The sequence below is a fragment of the Colias eurytheme genome, chromosome 31, assembly GCF_061535395.1.
Source record: "Colias eurytheme isolate Ceu_HAF_F1 chromosome 31, ilColEury1 Martin Lab GWU primary, whole genome shotgun sequence".
NCBI lineage: Eukaryota > Metazoa > Arthropoda > Insecta > Lepidoptera > Pieridae > Colias > Colias eurytheme.
In genome coordinates this window covers 4,859,813-4,881,508 of record NC_143010.1, presented here as the reverse complement: position 1 = coordinate 4,881,508, position 21,696 = coordinate 4,859,813, and the positions used below count along the sequence as shown (strand labels likewise).

Genomic DNA, 21,696 nt, shown 5'->3' with positions numbered 1-21,696 from the left:
GAATGGAGAAACAACTTTCAACTTTGAAGGTGCTTTGAACTTGAAGTTTGACAGCTCACAGCATGCACCACAGAGCAAGTATGGCATGCACCAAAGAGTATAATGCATGCACACAGATAGTAAATTTAAACATTGAAAAAAGTCCGACAGATAATAGGTATACATATATGTTATATTATATTTTGTGTTAGACAAAGTGTTACTAGGTATTTCAGGGAAATAAACGAAGTATAAATATTTCCATGAGGTATTTTAATTTTTGCATGTACAATTTAAATATGCAATTTAAATAAACTCTCATTAGTAATATGTAATTTCACAAATTAAATTCTATCATCTTCTATATCAATAGAACCAGTTTAAAATCAGTTTGCCGTAGCCCATATAGTTTGCTATGTTTACAGATTTCTGAAAATAATCATACTAATTTTAAATAAAAGGGTGTGGTGTAGTCAGTAGGCCTATTACTTGCTCTGTGGCCTAGGGCAAGCTAGGGCATCATCGTTCATCGGTAAACATGAATGAGTTTTAATACCTTCATTTATATTCCTGCATTTTTAAATATAGAATGACCAATAACACGTCAATTTGACACAGTTTTGGCTTGACCTAAATTAACAAGAGCATGATAGTCTTTTAAGAACGTTAATTACATAAATAATTCATCAACAAATACACAACCAAAGTTGAAGAATACACAAATTAAAAAAGCCGGTATTTGTCTGCCGTGAAGTAAGCAATTTATGGGCGTATCACTTGTGCGAATATCACCTCGGTCGCCATTTGCGCCACGACCACTGTTGGATACTGAGTGAAAAGTGTAATTATAGGTTATCCGATAAAGTGCTAATTTTACAAGTTAAACGTGCAACGAAGTATCAATAATATATTGGGATCACATTATTACTACATATAGTATTAGAACGCGCGTGAAGTGTGTTTAATTAGTGAGTATGATTTTTAAGTGTTCCAATACCAATGCTTGCACGTGTTTTCTTTAATGAAATGTAGGCAAATTGCTTGCGTAGACTATTATTTGGGCAATTACTAGACAACTGTGCAGTATATCGTCACGAAATACTGTACGTACGCTGAACGAGTGTGTGTCAATGCAATTGATTCGAGCTCTATCTATTAATAAAACTAGGTGAATAGGGCTTGTTTTTAAATAGTAAGTACATATTGTAAACAGTATGAGATCTTGTGAAAGTTACATGTGACGTTACTATGTAGTTTATAGTACGATTTTGCATTAATCACTTGAAACGGTAAACACGTATCAACGAGATTTATTTTATTTAGTTCTTATTGAATCGAATACCATTGTTACAAAGTGCATATTATATTGGTTTTAAAATTATTCGTATATGTATTTTGTTAATTATAATAGTGTTAAATAGTAGTGTAATACATATAACAAGTGTAAGTTGAAAGTAATAGAGATGGTGCTATGTTTGAGTAAGTACTTATTGTCTTAATCCATTCTGTAAGTAGTGTTCATGTGAATTAGGAATTACTTAGACATTTCCAATAAGTTTCGGATTTATAATAGAAGTATATAGGACATAATTAATTGCTGTAAAAAGCTGGCAGAAATCACTGCATAGTGATAAGGCCACCCTTTGTGGTTTTTTTTTATTGTAAATTGTCATTTTATGTATCTGGTTTATTGCACAATAGTGTTAGATAAATAAATAAAAGTAATATAACACTTTTGACTTTAAACTTACAAGAATTGCTTGTTTTTTTTTGTACTTGAATACTTAAATCTGAGTTATTACATTAATTGTTCACACATAAGACCTTCTTCTAGTGTAGAGTGAACAGGTACCAAACAACCTTCTAGGGAAATATGTTCCATCCTAGACCACATCTCAGCTTAACATCAGGCGAGATTGTGGTCAAGCGCTTCCCTATTCTTCTTATATATAAAAATGAATCGCAAAATGTGTTGGTAAGCGCATAACTCGAGAACGGCTGAACCGATTTCGATAATTCTTTTTTTATTATATTCCTTGAAGTACGAGGATGGTTCTTATGTAGAGAGAACGTAAACATGTACCACGGGCGAAGCCGGGGCGGACCGCTAGTTGCCAATAAAAAAAGAAGCTATGCATGTAAAAGTGAAGTCCCATGTCCCCATATGGGGTAAGGGGCAGATGCATTATGCATACATCTGTTTCACTGATCGATTTTCTTTAGGGAAAAGTAGGTGATCAGCCTTGTGTGTCCTGCCAGATCAAGACATTTTTTGTCTTTGTCTCCATCGGGAATCAAACCCAGGACCCCTTGGTTCTATGCTCATGCGTCAACCACTGTACCAAGCAAGCAGTCAAGCTATGCATGAAAATGAGGTTAAAATTAAAATAGCTTTACAGTTTTAGATCTAAATTTGGTGTCCATTTAAAATTATACAGAGACTTTCTAATTTATTTAAGAAAATTGTGTGAAACATTATTTTAATACCAGTTATGTTGTATTTAATTTATCATTTTTATTAAAAAATAAGATCTTTTTTGAATGCTTGACTTTGGAAATTTAAAAATAAGTTGTTTAATTAGCAATAATAGTAATTATTGCAACTGTAAGTTGTAACTGTAGCTAAATATACTCAAAAATCACTACATAGCATAAAACAAAGTCGCTTTCTCTGTCTCTATGACCCAATGCATGCTTAAATCTTTCAAACTATGCGACAGATTTTGATGCAGTTCTTTAAATATATAGAGTGATTCTTGATGTAGGTTTTACTAGGTACATATATAATTTACTAGCGGTCCGCCCCGGCTTCGCCCGTGGTACATAATATTTACGTTATCTCTACATAAGAACCATCCTCGTACTTCAAGGAATATAATAAAAAAAGAATTAACCAAATCGGTTCAGCCGTTCTCGAGTTATGCGCTTACCAACACATTTTGCGATTCATTTTTATATACATATAAGAAGAAGATTAGGTTTAAGATAAAACAGGCTAGAAAGAAAGAACAACAAAAGAATGCTCTATGTCTGTTTACACTAAAAGCATTTGACATAGTGGGCTTAGAATGAGCATTTGCTTGTATGATGTAAATGCACAATAATAGAGTTATTTGAGTTTGAGTTTGAATACACACATACGTTTACAAAAACAAAATAATATCTATCTATACATGTAAACAAACAATATCTATATAATTATCTAACGACCAATCTTAATCTCTTGTACATAAAAATATATTTATTTATTTGTACACTAGATTTCCGCCCGTGGCTTCGCCCGCGTTTGCAAAGGAAAACCCGCACAGTTCCCGTTCCCGTGGGATTTCCGGGATAAAAACTATCCTATGTGTTAATCCAAGTTACCCTCTATATGTGTGCTAAATTTCATTGTAATCGGTTCAGTAGTTTTTACGTGAAAGAGTAACAAACATCCATACATCCATACATCCTTACAAACTTTCGCCTTTATAATATATATTAGACATTCAATGTCTAGACAACCTTGTGTTAGAACCTTGTAATATTTGTGATTTAATTTTGCATTTAGTTGATTTACTTCTAAATAGACTACAGGCCCATGTTGAAAAAGTTATGAGTAATTTGAACCACCAGGTGACCTATCTAGAACGATATAAGAGCATAAAATAATAAGATTCAGCACTATGCCGTCACTTGTAAGCTGTCTACCTGAGTGCAGATGAGAATTCGAAAGTACAGGTAGAGATTTTTAAAATCTGACCAGTAGTTCCTGAGATTAGTGCATTCAAACAAACAAACTCTTCGTCTTTATAATATTAGTATAGATTTTTGTGAATCGTGCGTTATATGTAGGGGAAAAACCATGGCCAGTCCTGTTCAGAATAGGGATAATACTTAAAAATATAAATGCTAGAGGTTTTAAATTACCAATTTGTACATTATTTTTAAGAAAATATCATCTGGGGCCGTATTATGACCTCTTATTTCAAACTCAAACTCAAACTCAAACATTCATTTATTCAATTAGACTACTATTTAGTAGCACTTTCGAATCGTCATTACATAGTATTTTTAACATTTACCACCGATTCGGAAAGCAGTATCTATGGAGAAGAATCGGCAAGAAACTCCATAGTTGCTCTTTTAAAATAATGTCAATAAATTTACATAATATGTAACTTATATCTAACTACATAATATGCCAAAGAACTGTCCTGTGGTTTCCATACAGGTTACGTCGTAAATTGAATTGACTGGCAAATTCATATAATACCATACTTAACCATAGCTGGTTATTGCGATAACAATATCAATTTGCCAGTCAGTTCAATTCACGGCGTAAACTGTCTGGAAATAAGAGGTCATTATACGGCCCATGATAGGTTTTATAAGCACACTATTCTTATATTTTTTCAACTTCTAGATATTATGTTGTTCGAGTTATCCTTTAGTCAAATTATGATTAATGTGTGAGAAAGTACATCAAAAAGGCTTAAATAGGCTATTACCTAGTCACCTAATCACAAAATTTTCTTATAGCATCTTTTAATTTCCCTTACAGCTTGTAAAATTATATCATCTAATTTAAATAACATAACCGATGCATTATGCATACATCGTATAGTTTTACTGATCGATTTTCATTAGGCACAAGTAGGTGATCAGCCATCTGTGTTCTGCCAGACTGAGATTTTTTTCTTCGTTTCCACGGGAATCGAACCCAGGACCCTCGGTACTGCGCTCACGCGTCAACCAGTGTACAAAGGAGGCGGTCATACCTACCCTGTTAAACTCTAACTGAAACATTTATTTATTAGAATTTTTTTTAAAAGCACTTTAGAATCGTCATTACATATTTTTAACCTTCATCAAATTAGTTGCAAATGGCCTAGGCCCTAGATACTTAAAGAGTAACATATATTTTTTTCTTTTCCAGTTACCTAGAAGAACAGAAATGAAAAACATAATACCTCAACAAACCAGTGAAAACCTTATGATTAGAGTGCCTAAAAGTATATTTAATTGTTAATCGGACTTTATATTTAAGTTTAGTTAACGGACATACTGTGTGATAAATTAGTGTGTATATATATAAAGTAAGTGTTGCAAGCATGAAAATACCAGAGACGGGCAACGTGGGCGCGTATTATGGCAACGAGGAGAACGGACAGTGGCAGGTGGGGTAAATTTAACCTTTTTTACTTATTTGTATAGTTTTATTTATATGTTTAAAAGATAGATGGTGTCTCACCACAAATGTATTTTGTTTACGTTACCATAGAGAACTCACAACAGAATAAGCATCTTTCAATCTGAAAATTTCACTCACGTATAGGGAAAAAATTCCAACAGAACAGCGTTATCATAAACAACAGAACTAAAGCAATTTCCCGCACTTATCTCACTCATATGGAAAAAATTGTCTATGCCACTAAAAAAAAATTCAATCCCAATAATCTATGGTACTTACTAAAAAGTTAAAATTGTAAATTACAGCCGAACGGCGTGATAATAGACAACGGGGTTGGCGGTGGAGTGGTCGGTAGTGGGGACGCGGGGGTGCACCGACCGCCGGTTTATCCCGTGCACATGCCGAGGGGGCCTATGCCTGGTGAGTTTAGTTATTTCTATATACAGTGGTGGACGTTTAATTAGAAACAAGTAACACAATGAAGTAGTCATCAAGTTTATTTAACATTTGTGTATTAAAGTATTAGAGATTAAGCATTATTTCATATGTAATAGAACACCCGTTTATCTAGTTTTATAAGAAATTGCTTAATTTTAATCAAACGTTAGCTTAAATTAATAAAATCAAACAACTTTAGGTGAAGTCTGATTTCCGCGTATTTTCAGTCTGGACAACAAATTAGAAACAGCTTGTTTCGAGTGTTCTAAAGTCAAAACCTATTAAAATGCCGTCAATATTTTTTTCTTCTATAAATATTTGCACCGTTTTTTAAACATTCTATCTAAAAGTTTCTGAAAATTAATTAACTTTGCAGCAAAAATGGGTAAAAGTAAGATTCGTGACTCATCAACAAGAAAAATAATTTTAAGTTTATATTTTGACAAAAACTGGAGTTACAGGAAAATTGCAAATCATTTAGAGTGTTCGATAAAAAGATATTAAATGCTATAGTTTATTTCAAAGAGCATGGTACTTCTGATTAAGTGCCTAGAAAAGCTTGACCATGAAAAACTACTGCTCGCGAGGATGGGTAAATTATTCTTTTCGCAAAGATAGATCCATTTAAAGGTTTCAATTCTATTAGGAAATATGTTTTTGCAAACGTGTGAAAATCTCAATCTGAGCCACGACGTTGTAAAGCCGTTGTTGTCTATAAAGATTATAACAATCTAAAAACAACCCCATACTATAATGTTTCCCCCGCCTTGCTTAACTGTTTTTAATTTATTATCTAAGGTATGGTTAACTGGACGACGCGCGTATTTTTTGCCATCAGAATTGATTAAATTAATTTGTTTCGTCCCAAAATAAAACTTTTTCACTGGCGGACTGTTCTCAAACAATATTTCTTAGTAAATGCAAATCGTCGTTCCCTGCCTAATAAGAAGCTGTACTTTCCTGGCGTCTCTCACAAACAATTTTGCCTCGACTTACCACCCGAAAACCGATCTCATCGACACATGGCGTGGTTCATCTTCGGAAAAAACTAATTTTATAATAGAATTTGAGCTTTTAAATGGATCCATTTTTGCCAAAAGAATCATTTGCCTATCCTCGCGAGCAGTGATTTTTCATGGTCCAGCTTTTCTAGACACTTGATCAGAACTACCATGCTTATTGAAATAGACTATAACATTGAATATCTTTTTATCGAACACTCTAAATGATTTTCAATTCTCCTGTAACTCCAGCTTTTGTCAAAATGTAAACTTAAGATTATTTTTCTTGTTGATGGGTCACAAATCTTACTTTTACCCATTTTTACTGCAAAGTTAATTAATTTTCAGAAACTTTTAGATAGAATGTTTAAAAAACGGTGCAAATATTTGCAGAAGGAAAAAATATTGGCGGTATTTCAACAGATTTTGACTTTAGAACACTCGAACCATGCTGTTTCTAATTTGTTGTCCAGACTGAAAATACTCGGAAATTAGACTGCACTTAAAGTTGTTTGATTTTATTAATTTAAGCTAACGTTTGATTAAAATTAAGCAATCTATACATCTATACAAATATTATAAAGAGGAAAGGTTTGATTTTTTGTTTGTTTGTTTGTTTGTATGAATTGAATAGGCTCCGAAACTACTTGGCAGATTTGAAAAATTCTTTCACTGTTGGAAAGCTACATCATTTCTGAGTGACATTGGCTAGGTTTTATCCCGGAAATCCCACGGGAACGGGAACTATGCGGGTTTTTTTTTGAAAACGCGGGCGAAGCCGCAGGTGGAATGCTAGTATCTTATAAAGCTAGATACATGGGTGTTCTATTACATATGAAATAATGCTTAATCTCTAATACGTTATCATACACAAATGTCAAATGAATTTGATGACTACTTCATTGTGTTGCGTGTTTCTAATTATACGTCCACCACTGTATGTATTTTATTTATTTTATATAAAAAAAAGATTTTTTTTTTAAATCTTAAACACACGCATACATATTTATCATTTATCTGTATTATACAATCTTTGTACAAGGCAGGATTGACATCGTCTGTTTGGACAAAAATCCCTAAATAAATAAAGAAAAAAAAAATCTTCTATAAATAAAAAAAAGAACACATTTTTTTTAAACATACAGAGCTGTATCCCATATAGGTATAATTCAAATTCTATACCAACAAAATTAATATGATTTATATTGCTTGCTTACCCAGTGCACATGCCGAAAGGGCCTATGCCTGGTTTCTTTTTATACTTTTTTCATGTGAAAATACAATTTTAATCGTATAGAGAGGCAAAAATTTCGTTTTTGTATGTTTGGAAAAATTTTTTTTTCTAAAAAATCTTGTATTTTTATCAATTCCTTAATGCTTCTAAAATTTTTTCAATCAAAATTTAAAAATCAATTTTTTTCTTATAATATGTTAGGTTATGTAATGGCGGGTGCATACTATGGAGCCGCGTACCCGGCGCCCGCCGCGCCCGCGTCTGATGACTTCGCTGACTATATGTGGATGGAGAACGAGGAGGAATTTGATAAACAGGTGATTTTTATTTATTTATTACATTACATTTAAAGTATGAAAATTGACTGACCGGTTGGCTTGGTTGGTAGTGGCCCTGCCTTCCAAGCCAGAGGTCGTGGGTTCGATTCCCACCCAGGGCAAAAATTTATTTTTGTCGTGGCCATATCGTAGATTTGCTCACTTCATGAAATGATCGATCATCTAATGAAGTGGTCGCATTTCATGATCCATCTCCAGTCTTCACACATAAACACATTCTTGCGGCGCCTCTACCAATCATACTGTAACTACTATACAATATGATCAAATAATTTTGACCATTTCATGAAAAAACCGCGCGTTTAGTTGCCCATATCGAGAAACGATTTCGACCACATCATGATGCGGCCGATAGACATTTTACCATTTCATGAAATGCGACCATTTCATGAAATGATCGATCATTTCAAGAAGTGAGCAAATCTATCTATATGGCCACGACGAATATATAAAAATGACATGTATGCATATATATTTCGAACCACTCGTCATATTATAAGAGTGATTTAACCCATTGACCACCGTAAGCCCCGATCGGGGCGCGACACAATAGATTTTCTATTGTGTCTGTGATTCCGAGGACTGATGGATTAATATACTTCAAGTAAAGATGTAGGTTTCTATAATATGTAATTTAAACTTCTTCTTTCTCAGGCATATTATGATAATATATATACAGTTACATATTTTGTAAAATTAAATTGTAATACTGATATGATTTAAAAGAGCAACTATGGAGTTTCTTGCCGGTTCTTCTCCATAGATACTGCTTTCCGAATCTGTGGTAAATGTAAAAAATATGTATTGACGTTTCAAAAGTGCTTCTCGAAGAACTCTAATTGAATAAATAAAAGTTTGAGTTTGAAACAAAAAAACAAACAATTCCAGGTGATGCAACAGCTCGAAGAAGAAGCGCTTATGGAGCAATGCATAGAAGCGATGCTGGAAGACGAGCAACGGGAGAGACACAGGCCGGTGACGAACGGACACAATAGCGGGGCCACGTATGTATATATATTGATTACTATCGGTTTTACCCGTATTGCTCCGCTCCTGTTGGTTTTAGCATGCCACAATGTTTGTCCTCAATGGAATCCTTAACCACTTAACCGATTATAATAAAATTCGCACACCATGTGCAGTTCGATCCAACTTGAGAGATAGGATTGTTTAAACATGTAGGTACCACGGGCGAAGCCGGGGCGGACCACTAGTTATATTATATTACTAGCTGCTCCGCGCGGTTTCACACCCGTGGCTCCACTCCTGTTGGTCGTAGCGTGATGATATATAGCCTATAGCCTTCCTCGATTAATGGGCTATCTAACACAGAAAGAATTTTTCAAATCGGACCAGTCGTTCCCGAGATTAGCGCGGTCAAACATACAAACAAAATTGACTAGCTTTCCGCCCGCGTCTTTACCCGCGCAGTCAAAGAAAAACCCGCATGGTTCCCGTTCCCGTGGGATTTCCGGGATAAAACCTATGCGGGTTTTTCTTTGATTATGTGGGCGGAAAGCTAGTATATGTATAAATAAATAAATGTCTTTTCTAAATTCCTTAGGGCCGATTATTCAATGCTTGGATAAAACTTATTCGTCGAATAATGTATAAAACTACCATTTTAAAAACGTAATCTATTTGCCCGTATTTGACAGTTTACGTGACATTTTAATATTATCGTGTATATCGGATAAGGTTTATCCAAGCATTGAAAAATCGGCCCTTAGTTAGATATAAATTAAAAATTTCAGCACAAGCAACGGCACAACGGTGTCGTTACAAGAGGCCGTGTCCCGTTCAACACTGAACCCGTTAGCGGCCGAGTTCGTGCCGAGCAGGGCTAGACAACCACCAGGTTAGTTAAGATTTATTATTTATTTATTACTAGCTCTCCGCCCGCGGCTTCTCCCGCGTTTTCAAAGAAAAACCCGTTCCCGTAGGATTTCCGGGATAAAACCTATCCTATGTCCTTTCTCGGGTATCAAAATATCTCTATACCGAATTTCATGCAAATTGGTTCAGTAGTTAAGGCGTGATTGAGTAACAGACAGACAGACAGAGTTACTTTCGCATTTTTAATACATATAATACATGTATTAGTATGGATTGGTGATTGGTTAATTTTAAGGGTTTTTTCCACTAATTATGTGAAGATATACCAATAGTGTAGCTTCAAACTTCAAACTAAATGAAGCGATATGATGGTTATTTACAAACATTCCTCTAACGTCTAAAATGTTTGAATTAAAATAAATAGAAATACAATAGTTAGGACTTAGGTTAGTTTGTTTTTTTATGGTCTTTCAGAAACATAATTCACTATATATAATAAAATATTTGAACCCCAAAAAGCGAGTTTGTAGTACAATCGACAATCACAACACTTTAAAACATGTATTTGGAGTCGTCTTGATCGTATGTAACTCGAATAGTTCGAACTGGTGCCTGAAATAGGTTTTAAAGAACCTGGGGTACAAGTCACCAGCCCCTAACATATTAAAATATTGTGTGTTAGCTACAAATCAACTTTATGTATTAACTACGAACCCTACATAATATATCGCTACTATAACTTTGCTCTCTGGTTTTCGGGAAAGCGCAATGTCTGCTGCTTTTTCTGTACGACTTAATTTTTTTTCTCTTTGGTGTTTTATATACTGTTGTTCTAGTTCTGTTTTCTTATCACCTTCTGAATTTTTATAAGATTCTCAAAAATTGCATTGATCCTTTTTGGGTATAAAGAATGATATATTATACTAGATTTCCGCCCGCGGCTTCGCCCCAATTTTCAAAGATAAATCCGCATAGTTCCCGTTCCCGTGGGATTTCCGGGATAAAACCTATCCTATGTGTTAATCCAAGTTACCCTCTATATGTGTGCTAAAATTCATTGTAATCGGTTCAGTAGTTTTTGCGTGAAAGAGTAACAAACATCCATACAAACTTTCACATTTATAATATTAATTAATTAATAGGATTCAGTGTTAAAAATCTGACTGTACATGTACAATGTAGCAGCTTATTTACCTGCACTTCAGCGCTGGCATTCATAGTCGCGATGCGAGACTCTCGCAGGTGGGCTTTTCCTTTCAGCAGACAGGCTTTCCCTTCTGCAGTCCGAATTGTCATACTTTTAGGTGCTGCTGTGGTTGCCGGCTTTTTGGCTGGTTCCGAAATTGTGAACGTGTCACTGGCACGCCTCTGGGGAGCGTGGATCATGGTGACGAATTAGGGGGGAAAAAAACCCTGTCAATAATTCTTAACACTATTAGGTCCTGGATATAGGATACCTGTCAAAAATTACAAATAATAATGAGTCACAGATATTAAAATATAAAATATTACTATACAGATATAATATATTAATAACTAGATTTCCGCCCGCGGCTTCGCCCGCGTTTTCAAAGGAAAACCCGCATAGTTCCCGTTCCCGTGGGATTTCCGGGATAAAACCTATCCTATGTGTTAATCCAAGTTACCCTCTATATGTGTGCTAAATTTCATTGTAATCGGTTCAGTAGTTTTTACGTGAAAGAGTAACAAACATCCATACATCCATAAATCCTTACAAACTTTCGCCTTTATAATAGTATTAAGATATCTAGGTAAAACTAGTCAACAATAAAAAGTCAAGTCAATAGTCAATATCACAGTAAGATATTAATCATACCTAGGTCAATAAGTCAATAAGTAAAGCCACACCCCGGACACTCCATACAAAATGATCGTTTTGACAGTCGCACTGTAGAGACTGCAAATGTGTGTGTTAACGCTTTATGGTTGGCACATTTGTGACTAGCGTAAAAAAAAATTCGCGTTTTTCTGATGAAATACATCCGTAAACATCACAATATCTAACCATTTTCTACGAAAAACGATAATCACAAATCCAAAATAATAAAATTACTTTAAGTCAATTTGATTAATGTTGTCAATCTTCGTTGCGTATCGTCCTTGCAGAAAAATATGGCCCATTTTATGTCTGATCGCGCGGGGGTGAGGTAAGTTTAATTTTGGCGGGAGGCGGAGAGTGTCCGTTCTGTAGCGTTTAGCTACTATTATGTATTCTGTGGTAAAGCTAAAGCTTGTCAATACTAAAAACTCGTAGTGAATCACAGTAAGATATTAAAATATCTAGGTCAATAAAAAATGTTCTGTGGTTTCATGAAACCACGGCAAAAGCGAAACTTAATATAATTATCAATACGACAGTTTGACCTAGTAAGCTAGCTAGTAAGCTAGTCAATACTTAACACTCAAGTCAATAATTATTATACTTAACACTATCAGGTCTCCCAATAGGGGAGTCGCCTGTCAATGATTTAAGATAATATATAAATAAAATGAAAATGAGTACATATTATATGAACAAATAAATAATACATATGAATAATATATAATAATATTATAATATTGTGTTGTGTGTACCTAATGGTCCCTAAGCACTCAATATACAGCTAAATCTAACAGCTACACCAAAAATGATGTCGCTGGTCTATGTTACACTTACAGTTTACTAGTAAAAGAACAAAAATCCAAAATATAAATTAAATTAAAAAGATAATAATTTAGGTTTAAAAACATTCATCCACCGCCACGTGTTTGTTGTTTTTGTTCATTACACCCGTGACCTACTTAGCTTTTTCCTCCAAGATACGTTATAAAAAGCAATAGTCTTTGTGTAGGAGGGTGTATAAAGTATTTGGGCACACAGTTCAACAGAAAACAAGGTGGGGGGAAAGGGGGAAAGTGCAGTTTTGGCGGAGAATGTTTCTGTTTATAGGTTAAAAAACACTTTTGTGTCTAACCTCGCCAATTTAGCTCCGATTTCCCCGGAACAAAAGCCAAGGGCTTTGTTTTGTAAAGACCCGTCTACTTACACTCTTATCTTTCACTATATATACATTGAGTAAAGGGGGATTGCCACCGCCCGGCCTACCAAAAATTGTTTGTTTTTCTTGTTTTATAGGTCCAAAAAATCCGAAATTCCAGTTTGCGAAGTCCTCGATGTAAATCGAGACTTACAAGCGACGATGTTATATTGCTTTAAGAAGTAAAATTTTCTTTTCACTGTATCTTTTTATTTAACACACGAATTTTCAAACTTTTTTCACGACTAAATAGAGCGTAAAAGCGCGCAAGTTTTGATATATTACACGTATTTGAGACTTTAAAAATACCACTTTTTTTCAAAAATAATATATGAAACGTTACAGATTCGCTGTAAACGTGTCGCGTTCGGGCAAATGACTGGGCTGCCAAGGTTAGTCCACCATCAATAAACTCACGACTGGTATGAGCACGTAAATAATGACTTTCTATTCTCGGGACTGTATTTATATGCTGGCGAACTGATTTTAGAAATTCTGGATCTGATTTCGCTTGTTTTCCGTGTCTGCCTCTTTCATCAGTCGGCGCCATCCCAGATTCAGAGGGCTTTGCTTCAATTACTGTACTAATGTCCGTTGTGCTATTCCAAGGGTATTTAACAAAAACATCTGGCATATTCTTCGGGTTTGCCCATTTTTCACAAAAGAAAACGAGCTATTAGGCGTTCTTGGTTTTGCTGGATTTTTTACACGGTGACATACAACGTTTGGTATGCTAATGCAAGCGCTGAGGAAATCTCTTTGACGTTGCAAAGACCCTAAAGCCCAATAACAATCAAATATTTGTTGACGTTCATCTCTTGTAAGGTTATCGCAACAGGAAAACTTACAATTACGGCACGGGGGTCTCATTGTTTTATTTGAGTGCCTTTTTTAGATGAATACTCTTTTCCTGAATTTTTCAAAGTTTTCCTCACATTTTGTGTCCACTTATTTGGGCATCTCAATCTTTTCTTTCCTCTTTTGACATTGGAAGAAACTATAGATGAACTTGTAGATGGCGTTCTGTTACGCCTTGGTGGATGATATTCGTCGCCACTATCTGCAGAAAAGTCTGAGCCATCATAATTATGCTTACCAAGCTCAGCAGAATCATTGGCTTTAGTAGTCGCATCAGAATTGTCTTGGAATGCGTCCATCGTCAATGCGTCCATCGACACAACATTTTAAAACATATCTTTTGAGCTATCGTATGAAAAATACTTGATCTCAGCTCTTTGCGCAGTTCTTGGAAGTTTTGTACGTAATTTTCTCTTCTTCTTTTTCGAGAAATCTGATAATCTTTTTTTAATATCGTCAACGGTCAATCAACAAGCACAACACTTTAAAACATATCTTTGGAACTGTCATGAAATTGTATAACTCGAATTGGAATGAGGTCTAATATAAAAACGGTCAAGGGAACATCGGCTCTTCTCTATTAGCTATTTTTTTCAATACATATGGGTACATTTAGTGTACCATTTCAAGAAGAGTATGAATGACCTTTGTGAATTGTAATATTTTTCTATTGAGAATATAGCTGAACATAACTGCCCAATATTTAAAGGTGACTATGTAGTACACCGTACAAGTCATCAGTCAAGTCACCAGACCTTAACATATAAAAATATTGTGTCTTTGCTACAAATCAACTTTATGTATTCAAACTAGGTACCCTATATGGAATTTATTGGAAGGAAATAAAAACACCGATTGTATACACAATTTATTTCTACGTATTACAAGATATAATATAATAAGCTTAAGATTAAGTCGGAGCGACAATCGGCACAACAATTTAGAACATGTCTTTCGAGCCGTCGTACGAAAAACTCTTTGCGCAGTTCTTAGAAGATGTGCACGTAATTTTCTCTTCTTCTTTTCAATCAATGAATTCAATTCAATCAACAAGCTACAACATTTTGAAACATGTCTTTCAAGCTGTCCTAATGTTATAATAGGTCAATGGAACATCGGCTCTTCCCTTTGTTGGCTATTTCAATACATGGGTACATTTAGAGTACCATTTCAAGAAGAGTGAATTAGCTTTGTGAATTGTAATGTTTTTTTTCTATGGAGAACATAGCTGAATATCCAATATCATAGATATATTTGAACCCCAAAAGGTGACTTGGAGTACAATCGTCAATCACAGCACTTTAAAACATATCTTTGGAAGCATCGTGGTTTTTGTGTACCTCGAATAGTTGGCGTTTGCTGTTCATCTCGAACTTTTTCCTTTGTCCAAGCCTTTTACCAATAACTTTCAAGAGTTAACGCAATCTGTATTGATTAAAAATATGTAGAAATTCCACGTTGGGGATTAATTTTGTTATCTATATCGAAGTCTCTCCCACAATCAAACGAGAAGAAGAAGTAACGTTGTTGAAGTTATAATTCATAATTCATAATTCTTTATTTACGTTAAACATGGTATTTTTAGATGTTACATTTTTACTTATAGTAGGTACAACATGTTTAGCCGTCATTAAAAAACAGCATGCAAATTTTATAATTTTATATAAAACAATGAGTCCAATTAAATTATCAAATGTTAATTACAAAATTATTACTTATATCATATAAATTAGCTTGTCAATTATAATGTTATTTCTCGTCATCAAAAAATTCTTTAATACTGTAGAAGGACCGATTAGTTAGCCATTCTCCTAATGCTTTTTTACATAATTTGCCATTATTATTTTTAAATTTATTAGGTACGTGATTATTAATTTTAATACACATAAAAATACAATTTTTGTTATACAACTTTAGTCGAGGATTTTCATCTAAAATAAGTTTATTAGGATCCCTACGACTACGATCATTTATATAAGAAGCCTTTTTGAAAAGATGCAGATTTTTTGATACAAACACACAAACATCGTAAATGTAGAGTGACGGAAGCGGCAATAGACCAAGTTTTTTAAACATTGGTCTCTTATGCATTTCTTCTGTGCAATAAACACCCTTTGTACATCTGTGCTATTACCCCAAAAAATAAGTCCATAATGAAGTACTGATTCTACACAGGCGTGGTAAAATGTAACAGCCGTTTTTATATTTGTGACAATTTTAATTTTTCTAAGAGCGTAAACAAATTTATTAATTTTTTCACAAACTATTTCAACGTGTGATTTCCAATCTAAACGTTGATTGATATTAAGTCCAAGAAATTTTAGGTCATCTGTTGCTACTATACAATAGAATATATTGACGTATATATATTATTGACGTATATTGACGTATATACTATATAATTGTATTAATGCATTAGCTATTGCCAGTTTAATTTGGTATTGTGATGGCATATAAACTGTTATCGCGCTGACATCCAATATTCTAAGGGCCGGCGCCCACTGCCGGCACGGCATGGCATGGCAGGGCAGAGGTTTTTATTACTGATGAAGTGAAAACAGCCCTTTGGCACACATGTTAATACTCTTCCATCCGCTTTCTTCCATTGATCTAATATTTGTCGCCAGGCTACTTTCGTGGGTCTAAAAAACGCTACATCTAACGGTTGGGTGATGTGCGTGGAGTTGGCGGGCAGAAACACGAAATGAATATTCTTCTCTTTGCACATTTTTATTACTTCTAATGATAAGTGAGATGCCAAGTTGTCACCGATCAGTATTTTTTTTCCTTCTTTGTCTTCAAAGTACGGTATCACTATATTTTTAACCCAATCAGTAAACGATGCACCGTCAAACCACCCAGATGCGGTTCTATTGTACCTGGTACCAGCAGGTCCATTTTTTACCCAACTATCATATAAATGTGTCGATTTGTAGACGACGTAAGGTGGCAATAAGTCCCCTTCTGCTGTACCTGCCATCATAATTGAGACGGAGCCTTTCGAATGATTTAACACTCTTTCGGGGTATTTGCAACCGCGCCTAACGATAACTTTTTTCCGCCCAGGGTCATCTGTGAGATTGGTCTCATCATAGTTGATTATATTAGCAGTTGGTACATCTTGCAAAGACTTTTCTAGTTCACCAAAATATTTTTTAAGCGTATCTGGACTTACTGCGGCTCGGGACCGTTTAATATTTTGGCAAATTAAAAGCCTCGACTTTGACAGTGACTTTTTTTTTCTTCTGCATTTGGATACTTGGTGTTGCCAGAACTAGGACTATCCATAATTTACTATAATCGTATAAACTTGCCCAAATTATGCTGGTAGCCAAAGCGTTGTAAAAAGTATTACAGAAAAATCTTGTTTCCGTCCCTAGTCACCCCGCCGTCCTTAGTCACCCCGTTTTACGGTACTCCATAAAGAATACCCAAAGTCATGCAAATTACGAATATACATAACAATATATTTGTCGTCTTCAAATTGGCTTGAAACTGGTCAACGGGCGCACTATTCGTGCCCCCTGCAGAATTTTGTGCTATTACCACACCCCGGACACTCCATACAAAATCATCGTTTTGACAGTCACACTGTAGAGACTGCAAATGTGTGTGTTAACGCTTTATGGTTGGCACATTTTTGACTAGCGTAAAAAATAATCGCGTTTTTCTGATGAAGTACATCCGTAAACAGCACAATATCTAACCATTTTCTACGAAAAACGATAATCACAAATCCAAAATAATAAAATTACTATAAGTCAATTTGATTAATGTTGTCAATCTTCGTTGCGTATCGTCCCTGTAGAAAAATATGGACCATTTTTAGACTGATCGTGCGGGGGTGAGGTAAGTGTTTAATTTTGGCGGGAGGCGGAGAGTGTCCGTTCTGTAGCGTTTAGCTACTATTATGTATTCTGTGCTATTACTATGTGGTCTTCCTTGGACTGCTGCTTCCCCATTTTTTGTAGCTCACACTTGCGTTGCCTCCAAAGGATTTTACTATATTCATTTTGAATAATTTAATTTAATCGGGCCGAGAACACACAGTTTACTATGTATGTCAATCGGATTGTCATCGTCCTTTAGGACAAAAATCCCTTAATAAAAAAAGACTAAAAAAAATGATTTCTAAAACTCTAAATAATATTAAAAATGAAATTTATGTAGATAGTTTCTCGTCAAGAAAATCGTTTAGTTATTTGGAATGTGTAAATAATCTGTTTGGCAAGTTAATTACAAATGAATCCTATGATACAAAACAAACGAATTCAACTTTTTAAAAAATACCCTCCCAGTTTTCATTTAGGGGTACAAAATTTTTGCTGCACGTAACTAACTATACAGGGTGTCCCAAGTTTGGTGTACTAATATCAATGGAACGTGTAGTTTTCATACGCTGTTTACGTAAAGTGTTATCATTTTATATGATTTTTTTATTTCAAACTATACAGGGTGTAATCGTTAAGTGTGCACAGGCGATTATTCCGATAACTAACTATTGCAGATATCAAAAAACTTTAAACTGATATCGAAAGTACTTAACCTAATGAGTAAAATGGCTAAGTTTTACACCCTGTATATTTACATTCCAATAATCAGCGTATGAAAAACTACACCCTCCATTCGAGCGCAGTACACCGAACCTGGGACACCCTGTATAGGTAAAGCTTTTGTTACAGAAGAAAAGCAAGACCCGCCGCTGACGAAAGAAGAATCAGATAAATCAAAGGAAGACACACAGCCGTCTAGCGAAGAAGGCCAGGAGAAGTTAGACGTTAAGGAAGAGAAGAAAGAAGGTAGATATACAATAGTTTGCTGCATAGTTAGCATAGTATTTGCGTGAAAGAGTAACAAACATACACACCTACACACACATATACATTATATATCCATCCTCACAAACTTTCGCATTTATAATACATATTAGTAGGATATAATGTATGTGATTGAAATTACTGAGATGTTCCATTAACAATATTTTGTTCATCTATGTTTAGCAAATGTCCCTTTCATTATTACCTAGTTTGTACCTAACCCACAAATTGTTCAATGAATGATTTTTATTTATTTTTTTCAATATGTATAGGTTTTCCATTTGTCTAATGTTAATTATAATTTCCAAAAATCAGTTTCAGAATCATCACCGCAAACGGAGACACCGGAAGTTAGCGCAGCCGACGTGCAGCCGATAGACGACATAGACGCGAAATCGAAAGAGAAACCCAAGAGCAAAGTAGACGCAAAGAAACCAATCAAAGCAGACACCAAAACGAAAGCGAGGAAAGAAATGAAAGCGAAAAGTGCCCCCAGCGATAAGCAAAGTGAGGGCAAGGGTGTGAAGAGCGTGCAAAGTGTCAAAAGTGAAGTGCAAAGTGTACAAAGTGTAAAAAGTGAAGTGCAAAGTGTCAAAAATGAAGCGCCCAGTCTGCAAAGTGAAGCAAAGTGTGCAAAGAGTGAAGTCAAGTTGAGCGACGATGAGAAGGACAATGGTGCAGATGTTTTGAAGGTATGAATAGTTTTTACAATTTCATATTGTATTTTCTGTACTGTACTAGAAAAATTATACTTAATCATTTTAAAAGTTTGCACATGGATGAAATGTCTGTGTATAGGAAGCATTTTTAAAGCTGTTCTCTGGTTAATTTAATTTTACTTATTTGTTTGTAGTTATTTAAGCTGTAATACATTTCCATTATATTTAAATAAATTAACAATTTGAATGTCATATACTATAAATTTAATTTTTTCTCAATTTGATGTACATATAATATGTATAATAAAGCCCAAAGATTTGATTAAATTAAATAAGATTTTAGAACATTGTTCAATGTCTTTTTTGCTATTATGTATTAACTAGCTGCGCTCCGCGGTTTCACCCCTGTTGGTCTTAGCATAAGGATATATAGCCTTCCTCGATAAATGGGCTATCTAACACCGAAAGAATTTTTCAAATTGGACCAGTAGTTCCTGAGATTAGCGCTTTCAAACAACCTAAAATCTCCTCTTTATAATATTCATATGTATGTATAGTATAGATTCATATGTACATTCATAATTCCCAAAGATTTGATTTAATAAGATTTTAGAACATCTGTTCTCAGCCTATTTTGCTATTATATATTAATTTTAATGCTAAAAAAATATACATCATAAATCATCAGCTAATTTCCTTCCGTACATCTGGTTGTCTGGAAAAAATATTTATACCGCTATTTAGCGATAACACCGCCGTTTGTTTTAATTTATAATTAGATTAAGTTCCTAGTTAAGTTATTTCAGAGCAATAAATAAATAAAAAAATCATTTTCTCCACAGCAAAGCTCACCGCCCCCGTCTGAAGAACCCTCCTCAGGCATAAAACCGATAAACTACGCGGCAGCAGCCAAAGCGAATAAACCAAAAACCACACCACCGCTCACGGAGAAACCACAACCACAACCCGCGGTTAAAACGGAGAAACCAAAGGAGAAGAAGGAAAAGGTTGCGGTTAAAACCAAAGTTGAAAAACCAACGGCGAAACTTGAGAAACCAACGGCGAAACTTGAGAAACCAGTGCAAAGGAAGAATTCTACTAAATAACTGTTAAAGTGATTGTTGGGTCTGCGTTTCGAAATTTTTAATGTACAAAAATTTGTTTGTAAGTGACCTTGCTTGAAGGGATGGGTTTCATGTGGTTTCTTTTGTTAATGTTGCAGGTATATTAAAAATACGTTAAGCTATGGGATATGATTATTATTATTTTTTCGTTTTATAAAAGATACAGTTCTTGTCTTTACTTACTTGAAAACTTTCTTTTTTATTATCTATAAAAAATAAATAACTTTGTTTGTTTGGTCTCTTATATTTTATGCTAATTTTCGAAAATATCGTATTCCCATGTTGCCTGTGACAAAAAAAATATGAAAAAAACTTAAACCACATGAAAATCCGTCATTTTGAAATAAATATTTGTTGATGCATAGACTATTTTACTTGGTTGAATCTAATGTATTGACTTAGATGTAATAAATCGAATTTTTTGTCAGAGACAACAAATTAAATAATAAAAACATTAACTGTAATAAAAATGATCATTTCTATAGCTTATGTGTTATTCTAATACATAAGCTACATGCTACATCACTGCCAAGTATCATCAAAATCTGTTCAGTAGTTTTCGCGTGAAAGTAACAAATATACATAACAATCTATGTTAGTAGAATTTTCCCCGAAGAAATCGGAAATATAATAAACTAGCTTTCCGCCCGCGGCTTCGCCCGCGTTTTCAAAGAAAAACCCGTTCCCGTAGGATTTCCGGGATAAAACCTATCCTATGTCCTTTCTCGGGTATCAAAATATCTCTATACCGAATTTCATGCAAATTGGTTCAGTAGTTAAGGCGTGATTGAGTAACAGACAGACAGACAGAGTTACTTTCGCATTTATAATATTAGTATGGATTAGTTCTTTATTGTGATTTGAAAAGCATATTTTTTTAGTATTTTATGAAAAGGAAGGCTACATACTGAGTTTTTCTTTTTAATAAAATAATAATATCAAATAATTTGAAAAGTTACGTATAAAAATGGCGCGAAAACTCGCAAAAAGACGGTATCATATCGTCTCGCTCACACACAAGCCGTCGATCGGCATCTATCTCGCTCGCACTTATGATGTAATTGTCAATTAGATATCTTTAATTCTTTAGTACTGAGTAAAATGTCAAAATTTTAATATAATCTACTACCAAATGCAATAAGATTATGGTTAGTGTTTTTATTATTTTGTTTGCGTAAATTTTAAGCCCAGGTATAGTCTA

At 34.5% G+C, this 21,696-nt stretch overlaps 2 protein-coding genes across 3 annotated transcripts; one reads left to right on the top strand and one right to left on the bottom strand.

The window, feature by feature from the left end:
• Nucleotides 1-776: 776 nt before the first annotated feature.
• LOC149895587 (uncharacterized) lies at nucleotides 777-20,643 on the top strand. 2 transcript variants are annotated; one of them, XM_090118709.1, is made up of 9 exons: nucleotides 777-947; nucleotides 4,898-5,138; nucleotides 5,458-5,572; nucleotides 8,027-8,142; nucleotides 9,052-9,167; nucleotides 9,918-10,021; nucleotides 18,578-18,694; nucleotides 19,028-19,404; nucleotides 20,214-20,643. In XM_090118709.1, the coding sequence occupies exons 2-9, from the start codon at nucleotides 5,073-5,075 to the stop codon at nucleotides 20,475-20,477; spliced, it is 1,275 nt and encodes a 424-aa protein (XP_089974835.1). In that variant the 5' UTR covers nucleotides 777-947; nucleotides 4,898-5,072; the 3' UTR covers nucleotides 20,478-20,643. The 2 variants fall into 2 exon arrangements, with proteins under 2 accessions (XP_089974835.1, XP_089974836.1); XM_090118710.1 differs by lacking the exon at nucleotides 777-947 and adding an exon at nucleotides 1,050-1,171.
• On the bottom strand, nucleotides 16,314-17,857 carry LOC149895588 (uncharacterized). The gene is made up of 2 exons (XM_090118750.1): nucleotides 17,825-17,857; nucleotides 16,314-17,169 (listed from the first exon to the last, which is right to left on the bottom strand). The coding sequence occupies exons 1-2, from the start codon at nucleotides 17,855-17,857 to the stop codon at nucleotides 16,357-16,359; spliced, it is 846 nt and encodes a 281-aa protein (XP_089974876.1). The 3' UTR covers nucleotides 16,314-16,356.
• Nucleotides 20,644-21,696: the final 1,053 nt, after the last annotated feature.

Coding starts and splice junctions, on each gene's coding strand:
- LOC149895587 (XM_090118709.1), top strand. CDS start 5,073: ATGAAAATACCAGAGACGGGCAACGTGGGCGCGTATTATGGCAACGAG. Junction 5,139..5,457: donor AGGAGAACGGACAGTGGCAG/GTGGGGTAAATT, acceptor TGTAAATTACAG/CCGAACGGCGTGATAATAGA. Junction 8,143..9,051: donor AGGAGGAATTTGATAAACAG/GTGATTTTTATT, acceptor AAACAATTCCAG/GTGATGCAACAGCTCGAAGA.
- LOC149895588 (XM_090118750.1), bottom strand. CDS start 17,857: ATGGGGAAGCAGCAGTCCAAGGAAGACCACATA. Junction 17,170..17,824: donor AGTCCAAGGAAGACCACATA/GTAATAGCACAG, acceptor GGATAGTCCTAG/TTCTGGCAACACCAAGTATC.